General features: G+C 44.2%; 6 protein-coding genes and 1 non-coding gene across 7 annotated transcripts; 4 read left to right on the top strand and 3 right to left on the bottom strand.

The window, feature by feature from the left end:
- Nucleotides 1–262: 262 nt before the first annotated feature.
- On the top strand, nt 263–1,406 carry I203_103876 (uncharacterized protein; the record flags this gene model as incomplete). Its single annotated transcript, XM_019147329.2, has 3 exons — nt 263–294; nt 525–751; nt 1,000–1,406. 3 exons carry the CDS (start codon nt 263–265, stop codon nt 1,404–1,406), a joined length of 666 nt encoding a protein of 221 aa, XP_019002994.2.
- Nucleotides 1,407–1,762: 356 nt separating this feature from the next.
- I203_103875 (tRNA pseudouridine(38-40) synthase) lies at nt 1,763–3,409 on the bottom strand (the record flags this gene model as incomplete). The annotated part of the gene is made up of 1 exon (XM_019147330.1): nt 1,763–3,409. The coding sequence occupies one exon, from the start codon at nt 3,407–3,409 to the stop codon at nt 1,763–1,765; it is 1,647 nt and encodes a 548-aa protein (XP_019002995.1).
- A 668-nt stretch (nt 3,410–4,077) lies between these two features.
- Nucleotides 4,078–7,982, top strand: I203_103874 (uncharacterized protein; the record flags this gene model as incomplete). The annotated part of the gene is made up of 18 exons (XM_065517411.1): nt 4,078–4,340; nt 4,414–4,626; nt 4,725–4,901; nt 4,992–5,077; nt 5,143–5,154; nt 5,201–5,255; nt 5,314–5,339; nt 5,395–5,473; nt 5,533–5,589; nt 5,654–5,702; nt 5,778–5,818; nt 5,884–6,249; nt 6,325–6,682; nt 6,756–6,797; nt 6,874–7,101; nt 7,175–7,477; nt 7,563–7,755; nt 7,825–7,982. 18 exons carry the CDS (start codon nt 4,078–4,080, stop codon nt 7,980–7,982), a joined length of 2,706 nt encoding a protein of 901 aa, XP_065374229.1.
- A 374-nt stretch (nt 7,983–8,356) lies between these two features.
- On the top strand, nt 8,357–8,446 carry I203_103873. Its single transcript has one exon. It is a non-coding gene; the product is annotated as a tRNA-Ala (tRNA).
- Nucleotides 8,447–8,686: 240 nt separating this feature from the next.
- I203_103872 (uncharacterized protein) lies at nt 8,687–10,284 on the bottom strand (the record flags this gene model as incomplete). The annotated part of the gene is made up of 6 exons (XM_019147332.1): nt 8,687–8,800; nt 8,981–9,332; nt 9,506–9,713; nt 9,862–9,994; nt 10,063–10,125; nt 10,252–10,284. The coding sequence occupies 6 exons, from the start codon at nt 10,282–10,284 to the stop codon at nt 8,687–8,689; spliced, it is 903 nt and encodes a 300-aa protein (XP_019002997.1).
- A 572-nt stretch (nt 10,285–10,856) lies between these two features.
- I203_103871 (uncharacterized protein) lies at nt 10,857–12,078 on the top strand (the record flags this gene model as incomplete). Its single annotated transcript, XM_019147333.1, has 5 exons — nt 10,857–11,157; nt 11,273–11,364; nt 11,441–11,768; nt 11,878–11,961; nt 12,029–12,078. 5 exons carry the CDS (start codon nt 10,857–10,859, stop codon nt 12,076–12,078), a joined length of 855 nt encoding a protein of 284 aa, XP_019002998.1.
- Nucleotides 12,079–12,402: 324 nt separating this feature from the next.
- Nucleotides 12,403–13,233, bottom strand: I203_103870 (uncharacterized protein; the record flags this gene model as incomplete). The annotated part of the gene is made up of 4 exons (XM_019147334.1): nt 12,403–12,538; nt 12,662–12,780; nt 12,883–12,963; nt 13,039–13,233. 4 exons carry the CDS (start codon nt 13,231–13,233, stop codon nt 12,403–12,405), a joined length of 531 nt encoding a protein of 176 aa, XP_019002999.1.
- Between the last annotated feature and the right edge of the window lie 47 nt (nt 13,234–13,280).

Raw genomic sequence — 13,280 nt, 5'->3', positions numbered from 1 at the left:
GATTTCTCTAATCCATCCATTTTGGCAGAGACTCGTTTGAAGAGGTTCATCGAACAGTCATTCCTCTTCACTGCTTTTCCTCTTAAACAATATCATACTATCTCACAACAAGCTAGTTTCGTTCATTCCCTGATACATAGAACGATCCGGATCGATCCTACCACCCAGAATTATACAGCTACCAGAACCAAAATCACCGAAAGGGACGTAGAAGCAAATCCGAGAAACAAGTAGAACACAGAATACAATTCCATCAGTCAAGATGGGTAAATATTATTGTGATTATTGTGATATGTGAGTGATCATATAATAACCTTATTGGAATGGCTCAAGACCCTCAGTGCAGAGAAGAGAGGAGATTGTAGTCTGGTGCAGTGAACCTCTCGTGATGTGCACTAGGAGAGAGAGATGGAGATGGAGATGGAGATGGAGATGGAGATGGAATGATCATCTTACTCGTCATCTCAACCGAGCATTTAAGTACTTCATTCTACTATGCTGACTCAACCGTGTCAATAATTCAGTTATCTAACACACGATTCGATGAACGCTCGTAAAGCGCACAACACCGGACGAAATCATGTAGCCAACGTTCGAGATTATTTCGCTGGATTGAACCATGATAAAGCTCAGAATATAATCGATCAAATTATCAGTCAGCATGAATCGGGAGGTGGGAGACAGCAGATGATGATGGCGCCTAGCATGAGGTTGGGCGCGGGGTTCTTGAATCCTATGACTACGCAACAGGGTGAGTGTCAGGTTATGGGTGTGGGACAAGGATATCTGTATATCTTGGTTTTGAAGAGTGCTGGTGAGATGAGTTGTAGTAGTCAGCGAGTGGATAGACATGATTGCTGTGATTGAAGAAAAGTATGGAAAGAAGGAGATTGGATATGAATATTCCACGAGAATCAGACATGTCATTACATCGTTTTCAAGTAATTGATATAAACATTCAAACGCTCATACTAGCTAACACCCCTTTCCCTCCTATAGGATACCCTCCCTCTTCACCATCCCAACCATCGTTCCCACCATCCACCGGCGCACCACCATTCCGACCACCTTTCCCACCTAACGGCAATATGCCACCTTTCGCACCCTCCGCCGGCTCAGGAACACCCCCACCCTTCCGTCCTCCTCCTACAGGTATGGGAGCAGGTGCACCACCTTTCCCACCCACCGGAGTGAACGGTTATGGTGGACCACCACCAACTAATGGAATGCCATTCAGACCACCACCTGCATCCAATAGTCCTAATGGATTTGCCAGTCCACCTGGCGCAGGAGCGGCTGCAGCCGCAGCCGCGGCACCACCTTCGTTCACTCAGGCGAGTCAACCGCCCGCTGGGGCTGCGCCGGGGATACATCCTGATAGATTGAGAATGATGGGGAGTCGATAAGTGGGATTCGCATGTTGATAAGGTGATAAGTCAGCTTGATCCGTTGATGAACTTCGGATGGATGCGTGGAGGAGAGCTCTGCGAGGAGTGAATGGATATTGGAGAAGATGAGTGAGACCAATACATCTATTCAAAACATAAATCATATTGTCTATATATCCGAAATTATCAGGTCATTTTAGAGATGTATCATTTCCCATATACCATACACGTTGGAAGATTACGATTGCAGTATTGTGGATGTCCATGTGATGAAATTTTTTAGATATACATCTTATTTCTAGTGTCTTATCTGACACAACAATCCCTCTACGATGGATGATCCAACGTAGCAATCGTATATAGTTGTAAATGTACTACTCATCACCTCCGTCCTCTGCCAAATCCAAATCCATCCCTTCATACTTCTTACCTCTCCCACCTGCTCTTCCTTTCAACTCCCTCCATTTCCTATTAACTTCATCTGGCGTCTCACCTCTCGGTCTGTTCTCCAATTTCTTATAATTCATACCTATGATCACCTCTCCTCCACCTACAGGATAAGTAATCTGATCTTTCTTATCTTTCTTTGCCGGCGTGCCATACACTTCTTGTAACTTCCTCAACGACCCGTTAATTTGCCAACTCCTCAAATCGGCTTCTTGACTTGCCCCCAAAAGCTGCCTTTCAAATCCCTCTCTACCTCCCATCGCACATGCATATAATTCTTCTTTCCTCTGATCGGTAAGTGACTTGTAAGGTCCATCATATCCTCCAAACCTCCAATCTAGTATACCTTCCTCATACCCGCATTCATATAATGTAAGAGGTAAGGGATCTCCCATCGTGTAAATAGGTTTGGAAGGATATTTCTCAACATCTAACAAATCTTTTACTATTTCTGGTTTTTCTAATTTACTTCCTATCAGGAATAAGATAGCAATTATATGTCTTACTTGATGCCATAAGAATGCTGTACCGACTAAATTGAATATTATCCTATCGCCATTGGTTTGAGGATCGGTTTCGAAATACGCTTTGAGGACTGTACGTTTATGATTTTTGATCTGTTTTGATCCATCTAATTTACAGAAATTCCTATGATCATTCTCCCCTATCAGATACCCGGCACCTTCCGACATCAGTCCTAAGTCCAATAAAGGGGTGGTAGGAGTTGGTCGAAGGTGGAAAGCATATTTGTAATGTCTGTAAGAACATGAGAACCTAGAGTCGAATTCTTGATGGAGAGGTGACCATGCTAAGACTCTGATTGAGGGTGGGAGAACGGAATTTAGTAATTTGGGATATGGGAATTCTAAGATGGGTCCAGAAGAGGATTTGACTGTGTCATATGCTTCTTTCTGCTTGTTCTTTTTTTTCTTGTTCTTGTCATCCGTTTCCGTATCGGCAATTTCTTCTATTGGCAGTGGTTTTACTTTAACCTCTATTGGATCCCTCGCATCTTTCCAACTAACTTCATAAGGCAGTTGTTCACCACCATCATCCCTCTTCCTCAAGCTTCTAACCCAGAGGTTAACCACCTGTCCATGTCCACTGACACCCCTATCAGTCCTACCGCACCTTGAATAACCACATCCTTCTAACCCTTGTCCCTCTTCGATAAGTTTAGTCTTTTCCAACGCTTTGAGCAATTCAGATTCGACAGTATCAACAGCTGGTTTACCGCCTATGGGAGGTTGGAGGGCTAGTCCGCAATACGGCCAACCGTAATATGAGATCATCAGGGCGATATGTCGGGTAGGATGGGAATGGAAGGAGAAGGGTTTGTCGGATTTCTTGAGTACTTTACGTTCGTGCTTTCGAAGGGGTTTACCATTTTCACCTAGCACTGGTGTAGGTGTTGATGAAGTGGAAGCTGAGGCTGATGCTGTTGGCGCTATCGGCATAGTGGCTGGTATACCATCTTGAGAAGGGATAGCTGAAATCTTAGCCCGAGCTGCATTTTCAAGATACTCGATCTTGGCTATCAATTCTTCCTTTGATAATTCCGCCAAGTGCGCCATTCTTCTGTTGTACCTTCGAGTCAGGAGGGCAAGAGTGAGTCGCATATAGCGAAGGATGAGAGGGTGCTGAGGAGGATCGCCTGCTAATGTGGAGATTGATGGTCATGATCGAGCTACCTAAAGCTCGTTGTCTTTCAACTTTTTTCCTTAGCTTGCTGGTTCTTAGCGCTCTTGACAAGCGGTGATCGCCGCAACACTGTCTGCTTACTTGTCTCTGCGGAGGGAAAGAGGATATCAATTGACCGATCTATCGCATATAGGCTCAGCAAGATGACCGGTATGCACGAGCACGACAACATGGATTGGATATCATGAATGGCATACTCAGACCTCTTTTGGTAGCCAGATCCGGGAGCTGAGCTTGACTGCGGAAGAATGGGGAGATAACGAGGAGATTTTAACCTATTTCAGATTACCTCTTTCTATCGGAAAAATAAGGTTTATGATTTTGTTATGATGTCAACATTAAAGCGTATTCGAGAGATCACGCTGAAAATCCAAAGAAAGATATGGACAGCTGATACACTCGTCTTCTTTCTTTTACATCAGGCTTGTACATATATCCTCGTCCTCATCTCATTTGTTGGACAGTGTCGCCACCCTCCATCTCGTTCTCTGTACTGCTATCCACCGAAGAACTGGAATAGATAGAGTGGATATCAAGACCGATGACAGTTGATACTCCCTTATCTAACGGGCATCCCCCCGACGTCAATGCCAAGTCGAAGTCTACCGAGTCAGATGGTACGACCGAACAAGAACCAATTTTGACTCCAGTCATCGCCAAACAGGTCAAAGTCCAGCCGAAAGAGGAACCTACAGTGGAGAGGACATCGTTATGGAATTATCTATTATTCTTATTGATCTTGACGGTCTTACCGATTTATCTATCTAAATTACATTACAAATTACCTGAAAGACTAGAACCATAGTAGGTCATCTTTCCTTCTCAGACCTCTTTTTTTTTACCAAATACTGAGGTTGACGATCGCTTGGTTTCATAGCGATGCAAATGGAAATCCACAACCATCCGAACAACTTATCCTAGGGCACATAGAATCTCTAGAAACCATAGGATACAGGACGGTCGGTACTTCTGAAGCTGTAAAAGGTGAAGAATACGTTCTGGGGGAAGTTCGGAAGATCGTTAGTAGATGTGAGGAAGGTGAAGCATTGAATTGCGAGTGGTGGGTTCAGCAAGGTTCCGGATTCCATTCGTGAGTGTTATTCCTCGACCCTTCATTCGCAGCTATCCGTATCCGCTTTGTTGATCGATTCGGTGATTGAAGCTAATTCATTGCTCTGAATGATTCAGATTTGACATTTTAGATCATGAAGTGCTCAAAGCCTATAATGGGATCACCAACATAATTCTCAAAATATCAGCCAAGTATCCACCTTCTTACAATGAGACAGCGAAACGACCAGAGAAAGATGCAATTCTGTTAGGGGCTCATATGGATTCCACTTTACCTTCTCCTGGTGCTGCCGAGTAAGTCTGGACTGCTTATCACGTTTGACGAGCTTCTCAAATCAATCATGCTCGACATATGATCTGGCACTGATATGGGCGAAATCATAGCGATGGCATGGGAGTTGGAGTCATGTTGGACCTGGCTAGAGTTGTGGTAGAAAGGAATAGACCATTTGACGGTTCTCTTATATTCAGTAAGTCAGCTTGTCCTTCCACTACTGTCCGCATATGAGGAGAATAGCTGATTCCTCTGACGTAGTGTGGAACGGCGGTGAAGGTGGGTTTGCCAGTATAGAAATTCTCCGCTGATATAGTAGAAACACTACAGGATGGTTCTCACCTTTATTCTAACCAACACCCAACGCGACATCAGTGAGTACCGACGTTGGAATCGTGTGAATACGTGAATCAGCTGACCATGGGTGGAAAGGGTTCGGGCCATGATCAACCTTGAAGGTGAGCTAGAATCCTCGTGTAAGTTGCATGAAAAGGTAGCTGATCTCCATATTAGCTGCCGGAAGTACGGGAGGTGCATTGTTGTTCCAAGCGACCAGTAAAGAGATGATAGAGGCTTATTCTCACTCCCCTCAGTGAGCTTCGATGTTAATAGTAGATTTGCTATGGCTTAGCTGACGATAGTACATCGTAGCCCTAGAGGGACTGTGATTGCTGCTGATGTGTTCTCATCTGGCATCATCATGTCCGAGTAAGTCATCTGACAAAAGCGTGGATCTGGTGATTTTTGGACCTATCTGATTTATCATTGGTAGTACGGATTTTGTGCAATTTGAGAAATACCTCGGAGTATCAGGCTTGGATGTGAGTCAGCTACGCTTTCCTTCTAAGGGCTCAGGTATACAAGCTGACAGGTTTTTTCACGTCATTATCTTCTAGATGGCGACTGTTGGACATAGTTATTTCTACCATACGAAAAAGTGAGTTCTGCCCAACCTCGTACATACGGATCTATAAAAAGACTGACGAAGCACAAATTTGACAGAGATTCAATCAAGTACATCGAACCTGGCTCCGCCCAACATTTCGCCAACAACATGATCGCCATCCTTGATCACTTGACCTCACCTGAATCACCTCTACTCCAAGTTGAAGAGTTCTCTCCACCTGATATGGTCTATTTCTCCTTATTCGATCTGATATTTGTTCATTGGCCTGTGGATGCTGCGAAAAGCGTATACACCTCTTTAGCTGTTATCGCTGGCGCTTTGTCGGTCCGACAATTGAGCAAGAAGAGATGGAAAGCGTTCTTGGTAGCTTTAATAGGTACTCCGCTGGGCCTTGTTGGTGGCGCGTTGAGTGCCAATTTCCTTGCAGCAGTGTTGGTCTTAGCTGGTAAAGGTCAACTATGGTATGTTTAGCGAGAGTTTCCCCTCACTCTACTACTACAGGCATTTCCAGCTGAACGGAACGATCACATTGTTAGGTTCCGACATGAACATCTCCCATTACTCGTGTATCTCCCAGCAGGATTTATCGGACATTTCTCAGTTCAGCTTTTACTTTCCAAGTTACTTTCGCCGGTCGACCGAACCAAATTGGAATCTGCGCATTATACCTGTCAAACCCTGTTCGCTATCACACTCATGATGGTCCTACAATCTCTGAAGGTCAGATCGGCCTATTTGTTCTCTTTCCTCGCTGCATTACTTCTGGCTGGCGGGTTGTTGGATGAATCCACTAGATTGATTGGAGCAAGGAATGTAGAAGGGATGAAGATCAAAACGACGTATCTGATACCTCTCGTTGGCTGTACTACTTTAGCTGTTGAGGCTGTTACCACGGTATGTGCGATGGCTTCCGAGTGAAAGCACCAAGAGACGAAGATGGCTGATGATTCTACTTTGGCTGAGATAGACGCTGGATATCTTTACGCCGTTAGCAGGAAGGATGGGCAAAGTGAGTGCTTCGATCATTCCAAATTCAACTTGCTTGGTCTTCGAGGCAATGCTAATGTACCGTTTCTATCCTACAGGACGCTCCAGCAGAATCCATCATAGCTACCATTGCCTCTGTATCAGGCTTCATCTTCTTCCCGACTTTCATACCTCTCTTTCATCGTGCACCTAGATCGTCGCAACCGAAGGTCGTCCTGGGCGTGTTATTGTTCTTAGCGGGAGTTTTGACCGCTCTGGCAGGTCCTTGGTATTGGCCCTATGATGATATGCACCCTAAGAGAGTAGGTGTGCAATATCTATACAATGTGAGTTTCAATCTTTGTCATCTCAGCAGTTCTAGTATGGTCTTCGTGACTTATGACGACTCGATACGGATAGCACACTTCCGGAGAACATACAGGTCATATAGCATTCATGGATCGAGGACCCACTTCCAACATAGTCGACTCGATCCATACTCGATTCGGTAAAAACGGCTCGGAAGTGATCAATACTCAATTAACGGATTACGATTCCGATTGGGATACTGTATATCCCATATCTAGCTTTTTAGATACGTATAAATTCCCTTTGGAAGTTTCAAGAGAGGATGAACAATTTGAATGGCCAAGTATGGGATTTTACACTCAGGAGGTATCTTGGGAATATGCTACGAGGGTACTGAAATTGAGGTTTGTCTTTGTGAGTTCTCAACCCTGTTATGTGATGTTCTTTCGGTTGATGTGCGCCTGCAGCGGGAGCTGACCTGTTTGTTTGGCACTTATAGAAAGGATTAGTTTGGCCTACATTAGCATTTGAAGCTTCCGTCTTGAGATGGTCATTCGACTTACCACCTCCGATACCGAAAATGAGACATCATATCAAAGTTGCCACGTCGGTCGATGAACATGTACAAGATTTGAATTTGACGTTGAGGATGGATGTTGGTGAGAAGTTACAGATCCATTGGACAGCTATAGGTGAGTGACATCGTGATTCGTGATTCAACCGTTGTCTATGAGAAATTAACCAAAAGTGATTTTGTACAGATTTGAATCAGATGGTACCTGGGACCGCATCTCGGTTAGGACCCGAAATGCCAGCTTCGAAATGGTTAACGTCCATCGATCAATGGGCGGAAAAGGAATATGAGGGTAGTTTGGAGATTATGATGAATGGTGTGGTATGTGGTGTGATTGAAGTGTAAGTGGATGAATGTAGGAATGACAGTAGACGCATAGCTATCCAGATAAGGGTTGTAAGGCAAGGTCTGGTTTGGGTGTTCTGGTAAGGATTGACTACAGTAGATGGGATACGATGGTAGATTGGACTTGTAGGAATTTAGTAACGTTTTGATATCTTGGTAAATGTTGGTAAATGTTGAATGAACATACATGAAAGAGTCATATTTGTGAGAATGAGCGAGTATACATTCAGTCTGTCGGATGCCTCTGAGGTATACAGGAATACTCGATTGGAACGTAATACAACAGAAGAGGCGGAAGAGCGATCAAGATTATTCTTAGGTGTCATGGTTAGAAACGATATATATATGTTCAAAACTAAAGCAAAACATCAAATGGGGATGTAGCTCATTTGGCAGAGCGCGTCATTAGCATCTTACGACAAGTCGAATTGACGAGGTACCGGGTTCAATTCCCTGCTTCTCCAAAGTTTTTTTTTTTTTTTTTTCTTGGGTAACCCAATTTCTTGGCAGTTTCGCAACAATGGGCATATCTGTAAGTTATACTTTTCTCATGATCGACGAGCTATGCAACTGACGAGTCTATAGAGTATCATGATGATGCATCATTGAAAAACATGTTCTATGCACAAAGGGGACAAAAAAACTACTATAATCCAATATGTCCTGATTTTCTGTTCCTCTTCTCTTCTGCCTTCAGATACTGTCTACTCATCATCTTCATCTGAATCATCATCACCTGCAACATCCATATTGGCAGCTTCGAATTGTTCCATGAGGGCTTTGAGTTCTGCGTCTTCGGTTTCTGATACGACCTTGGGCTGTGATACGGGAGTGGGGGGTGTCAGCGCATCGATTCCAAAAAAAGGGGACAAAAGCCAAAAATCAAATCGAGGTATGGTATGTGGAACGCAGACCACCATCGATGAAGAATGTGTGAAACAGTAAAACATAGAGATGATGGAGATGAATGCGGAAGAGTCAAGCTCTGATTTACTCACCTTCATCTTGATAGTCATATCTCCCTTTTCTTTCGTGATACTCTCTCCGATCGTCTCCACGGCCTTCTCCATCAACTCGATCGCACCTGACTTATCCGTCGAAGTGGTCGACATGACATACAAAGGAGGAGCGACCAGTCTAACCTTGATTGGGATCTCTTCGGTCGAAAGGGCCTCACCGGCGGATAGGGCACGTTTGATAGCGTCGATACCGTTATACGAAAAACATTTCACTTCTATATCGGCTCTGACTTTGACGGGTTTGGGTGTTAACCTCCTGGCGATGGCTGATCGGAGGTCGGCGAGGGTTTCGGGGTCGAGGGAGAGTGAGCTGAAGATCGCTTCGGGTTCGCTAGATGATTACGCGAAGAGATTAGCACAACAACCATTGTACCTATATATGATTACAGCATCGATGTAGCTCATGAAAGAATAGTATCAGAGTGAGTTTGGTGTATGCCAGAGGAAAGGAGGAGAATGATGTACAACACAATGTACAGTCTGACATCTGAGACTGAAACTCACCTGATAGAAGCTTTGAAAGCCTCGTAGGAATGTCCATATTGTTTATGCAATGGCCAAGCTATCTTCTCATACAATGATTCTGGTGAAACACCCCTCTTCTTGGCTACTTGAGTTAAGATTGAATCGACCGCTTTCCCCTTTTCGTATTGTTCTTCACATTTCACTACTTCTTCGGCTGATACTCTTCGTTTGGACAAATCGATATAACCTGTGGAGGTGGAAGGGTGGGGAATACAGATTAGTTGAGAATTTTACATGAGGACGTAGTGGACGTGGGAGAGGTTAGGAAGAAAAGTACCGTTGAAGATGAATTCAGCTCTGGTTGTGATATAATGAGTAAATGCGCCATAACCCACCCTTATCAGGATCCACCCTCATCACTACTACCACTTCGTTCCTCCCTACTCTGATCAATTTCTGCACGGACCTAATACGTCTTCGAGATAATTCGGAAAGCAAGATCATTCCTTCGATGTTATCGTATTCGAGCTACAACATGTTATAACGATATTTAGCTGATCGTCGCTGACATGGGTGAACCCATGTGAAGAACTCACCAATTTCACATACGCTCCCATATCTTCGATGGACTGTACTTGGACCATGACCAACTGGTCAACCTATTGTATGATACATTTGTTTGTGTCGAACATGGTAACATAGATGATATGAGAGAATAGCGAATACAAGTCAACATCGTCAGCTCGACACACCATTGCTTCACAACAAAAATAGAGCTGACTGACCTCTGGATATTTGTTCTGGTAGAACCTAGGCATCTTGACTGATCTATAGGTCGGTAAGGTATAGAATTTAGAAGGTTGTGGCAAGATGGAGGCAAGTCTTCTTTTTTTCGCTTGTTGTCGTGACGGAGAACGTTTTTTTTCGGTCTGCTTTTGGCTTGAGCTTGTAGAGGAGAGTCGTGTTATGCCTGGTGCTGTGTTGCTGCTCTACAGTACTTTATCTCTATGATGTGTCTTGTGACGACAAAGTATGATGATTGATAATTTTCAGTATTTGATTGATATCTGCTTCATTGTTCTCTAGACTCGAGTTATCATCAGAGATCAGAGACGAGAAGAGAAACATCTGTCGACCATGTGCCATGTGCTGCAGCCAGCGGAATCAATTATCGGCGTTTTCTCTCCCACCGGACCAAGTTGATCGTCACGTGGCGATCTCCCCATTCACTCCGGTCTATTTCGATTACCGGTCATATGGTGCACGGAGCATGTCCATGGATATACAGCCAGTACTAGTTGACGTAGACAGTTGACATTTGACATTCCCATCCCCATCAGACACCATCTCAAGCTACCATATAACAAGAGCATACGATATCGTTATCATCATGCTCACCCGCACGATCCTCAGACCATCAACACTGCCCATACTCCAACTCCAACTCAGAGCAATGTCATCCTCAGCAGACCAACTCGTCATACCCTCCAGATCACCTTCCAACAAAGTATCCATCCTCACGCTCAATCGACCCAAGGCACTCAACGCGCTGTCCACACCGTTATTCCAGGCTCTTAATGCCGAGTTGGAAAAAGCAGAAGCGGACGATACGGTAAGGGCAATTGTAATTACGGGTGGAGAAAAGGTTTTCGCGGCTGGGGCGGATATCAAGGAGATGAAGGATAAAGAATGTGAGTAGGTTCTTCGGACAGATCATGATGGTGTACTCCCTGTCCATAGTGTCGTCCGTCAGCATGAGATGTAAGGGAATTCACTGATACATGTCTTACGTGGCCATCTGAATAGTCGCCGAAGCTTATACGACCAATTTCCTTGGTTCATGGAACAAAATCGCTTCTATCCGAAAGCCAATCGTAGGAGCAGTAGCGGGCTATGCTGTGAGTCAAGCCCATCTCACTGAAAGAGCTACGCTAAGCTGATCTGGGATCATGCTTTCTATGTTTGCGATCGTAGCTCGGTGGAGGATGTGAACTCGCAATGTTATGTGACATCCTCATAGCCACACCCAAAGCGACATTCGGTCAACCTGAAATCACACTCGGTATCATACCAGGTATGGGAGGGTCACAGCGATTGACTTCCCTAGTCGGTAAGACCCGAGCGATGGATATGGTATTGACCGGACGAAAGATAGATGGACTCACTGCTGAACGATGGGGTCTGGTAAGTAGAGTGACGGAGGAGGGTCAGAGTGTAGTGGAAGAGGCTGTTAAAGTTGCGGAGACTATCGCTGGGTTCGGGAAGGTTGCTGTGCAAGCTGGCAAAGAGGCTGTCAATGCTTGTGAGTGAAGTGCTGGGCTGCAGATCAACCTTTTGTTCACTACTGTGCAATAAAGAAAGATTGTTAGCTCAGACTACAGTGCTGACTTATGATCTCTTTTATGCGATAGCTCTCGATCTCCCTCTTGAACAGGGACTAAGACTCGAAAGAAGACTCTTCCAACAGCTGTTCGCTACTCAAGATCAGAAAGAGGGTGAGTCAGCTGATAAGCTGAGTGCATTGGAATTGTTGATCAGCTGATATGATGTTTGATGAATTAGGTATGGCTGCGTTCGCCGAGAAGAGAAAACCCACTTGGTCAGATAAGTAGTCATCGTAAAACCGAAATACAGAGTATACGGCCAATGACGAGAGGGAGTATTCCAGATCTGAAGTATGAAACAGACGATTGTAGATATAAATTAACATGCAATACGTGTAGATTATGCAAGCAGGTTGACGCCAACTCTACAGTGACTTCAAATCTCATGTCGCGGTACAGTACATTACCGACTGAGACTGAAGCTGGAGAAATTCAAAGATTATAGATAATATTTCATACATGACATCTGACATAAACTTTCCTTTACTATTTATCGGATCTACAATACCTACTCTGCTAAGATTACGAGTAAGACCTAATGGCAATTACTTATTAGTGATCTTTGGGGGTAGTATCTACACCAGCCTGGACAGCCGATGCGGTAAACTTCTTTCTCAACTCGTTTATCTTCCCGAAGAAACCATCTTCTCCGGTTGTGTTGGGCTTGGCATCCCATTCTTCGTCGTGTCTGAAGAGTGTACAGTATCAGCGTAAGTCACATATGATATATTATATCATTCATGAGATGAGGACCAATGGCAGGAAGGAAGGATGGAAGGATGTATTGATCGATGATGAAATTTGAACTCACCTCAAAATCAAGTTCGAAGAAGGATCAACATGGAAAGTAACCAATGAATCGACCAACTTCTCACCAGCGGGCTTCATCTTGTATAATTGAGATAGAGAAATTTGAACTGAGGGGGATTTCTATGGAGAATTGAAATTAACATCTGTCAATGTTCGATTTCGCAGATGGTAATTCTTAATTTAAGTGAGTGGTAGATTAGATGAGATGAGATGATCACTCACTACTTCTGGGTTATCAAGGAATTTCAATCCTTTAGTTTCCGACGACGAGAAGATCTTTGGCATTCCATTGAATTGAGCTTTCTACGAACATGTAAGTAACAGGCCAATAAAACAGGTAAGCGATATCCCGCTACGGTACAGTTCGCAGGCACTTACAATAGAGTCTAAACCCTTGGCTAATCCAATGGGATCATGAAACTGAGCGTTCGTATCATATCTAGCATAAGCCGATGAGATAGGATTAAGCTGATAGAGTTGCAAGACGTCGTCGACCAAAGCTTGTTCTTCGGCTGAAGGTTGTCTTTCTTTGAATCCGAAAGTGGGTATTGATTCTGTTGAAGTGGAGGACATCCTGATAAATACTGTAGAAGGTGTTTTGGCTATTGCTGGAGGGAGCG

This window comes from Kwoniella mangroviensis (assembly GCF_000507465.2).
Source record: "Kwoniella mangroviensis CBS 8507 chromosome 1 map unlocalized Ctg01, whole genome shotgun sequence".
NCBI lineage: Eukaryota > Fungi > Basidiomycota > Tremellomycetes > Tremellales > Cryptococcaceae > Kwoniella > Kwoniella mangrovensis.
This window is presented reverse-complemented; position numbering and strand designations above follow the sequence as displayed.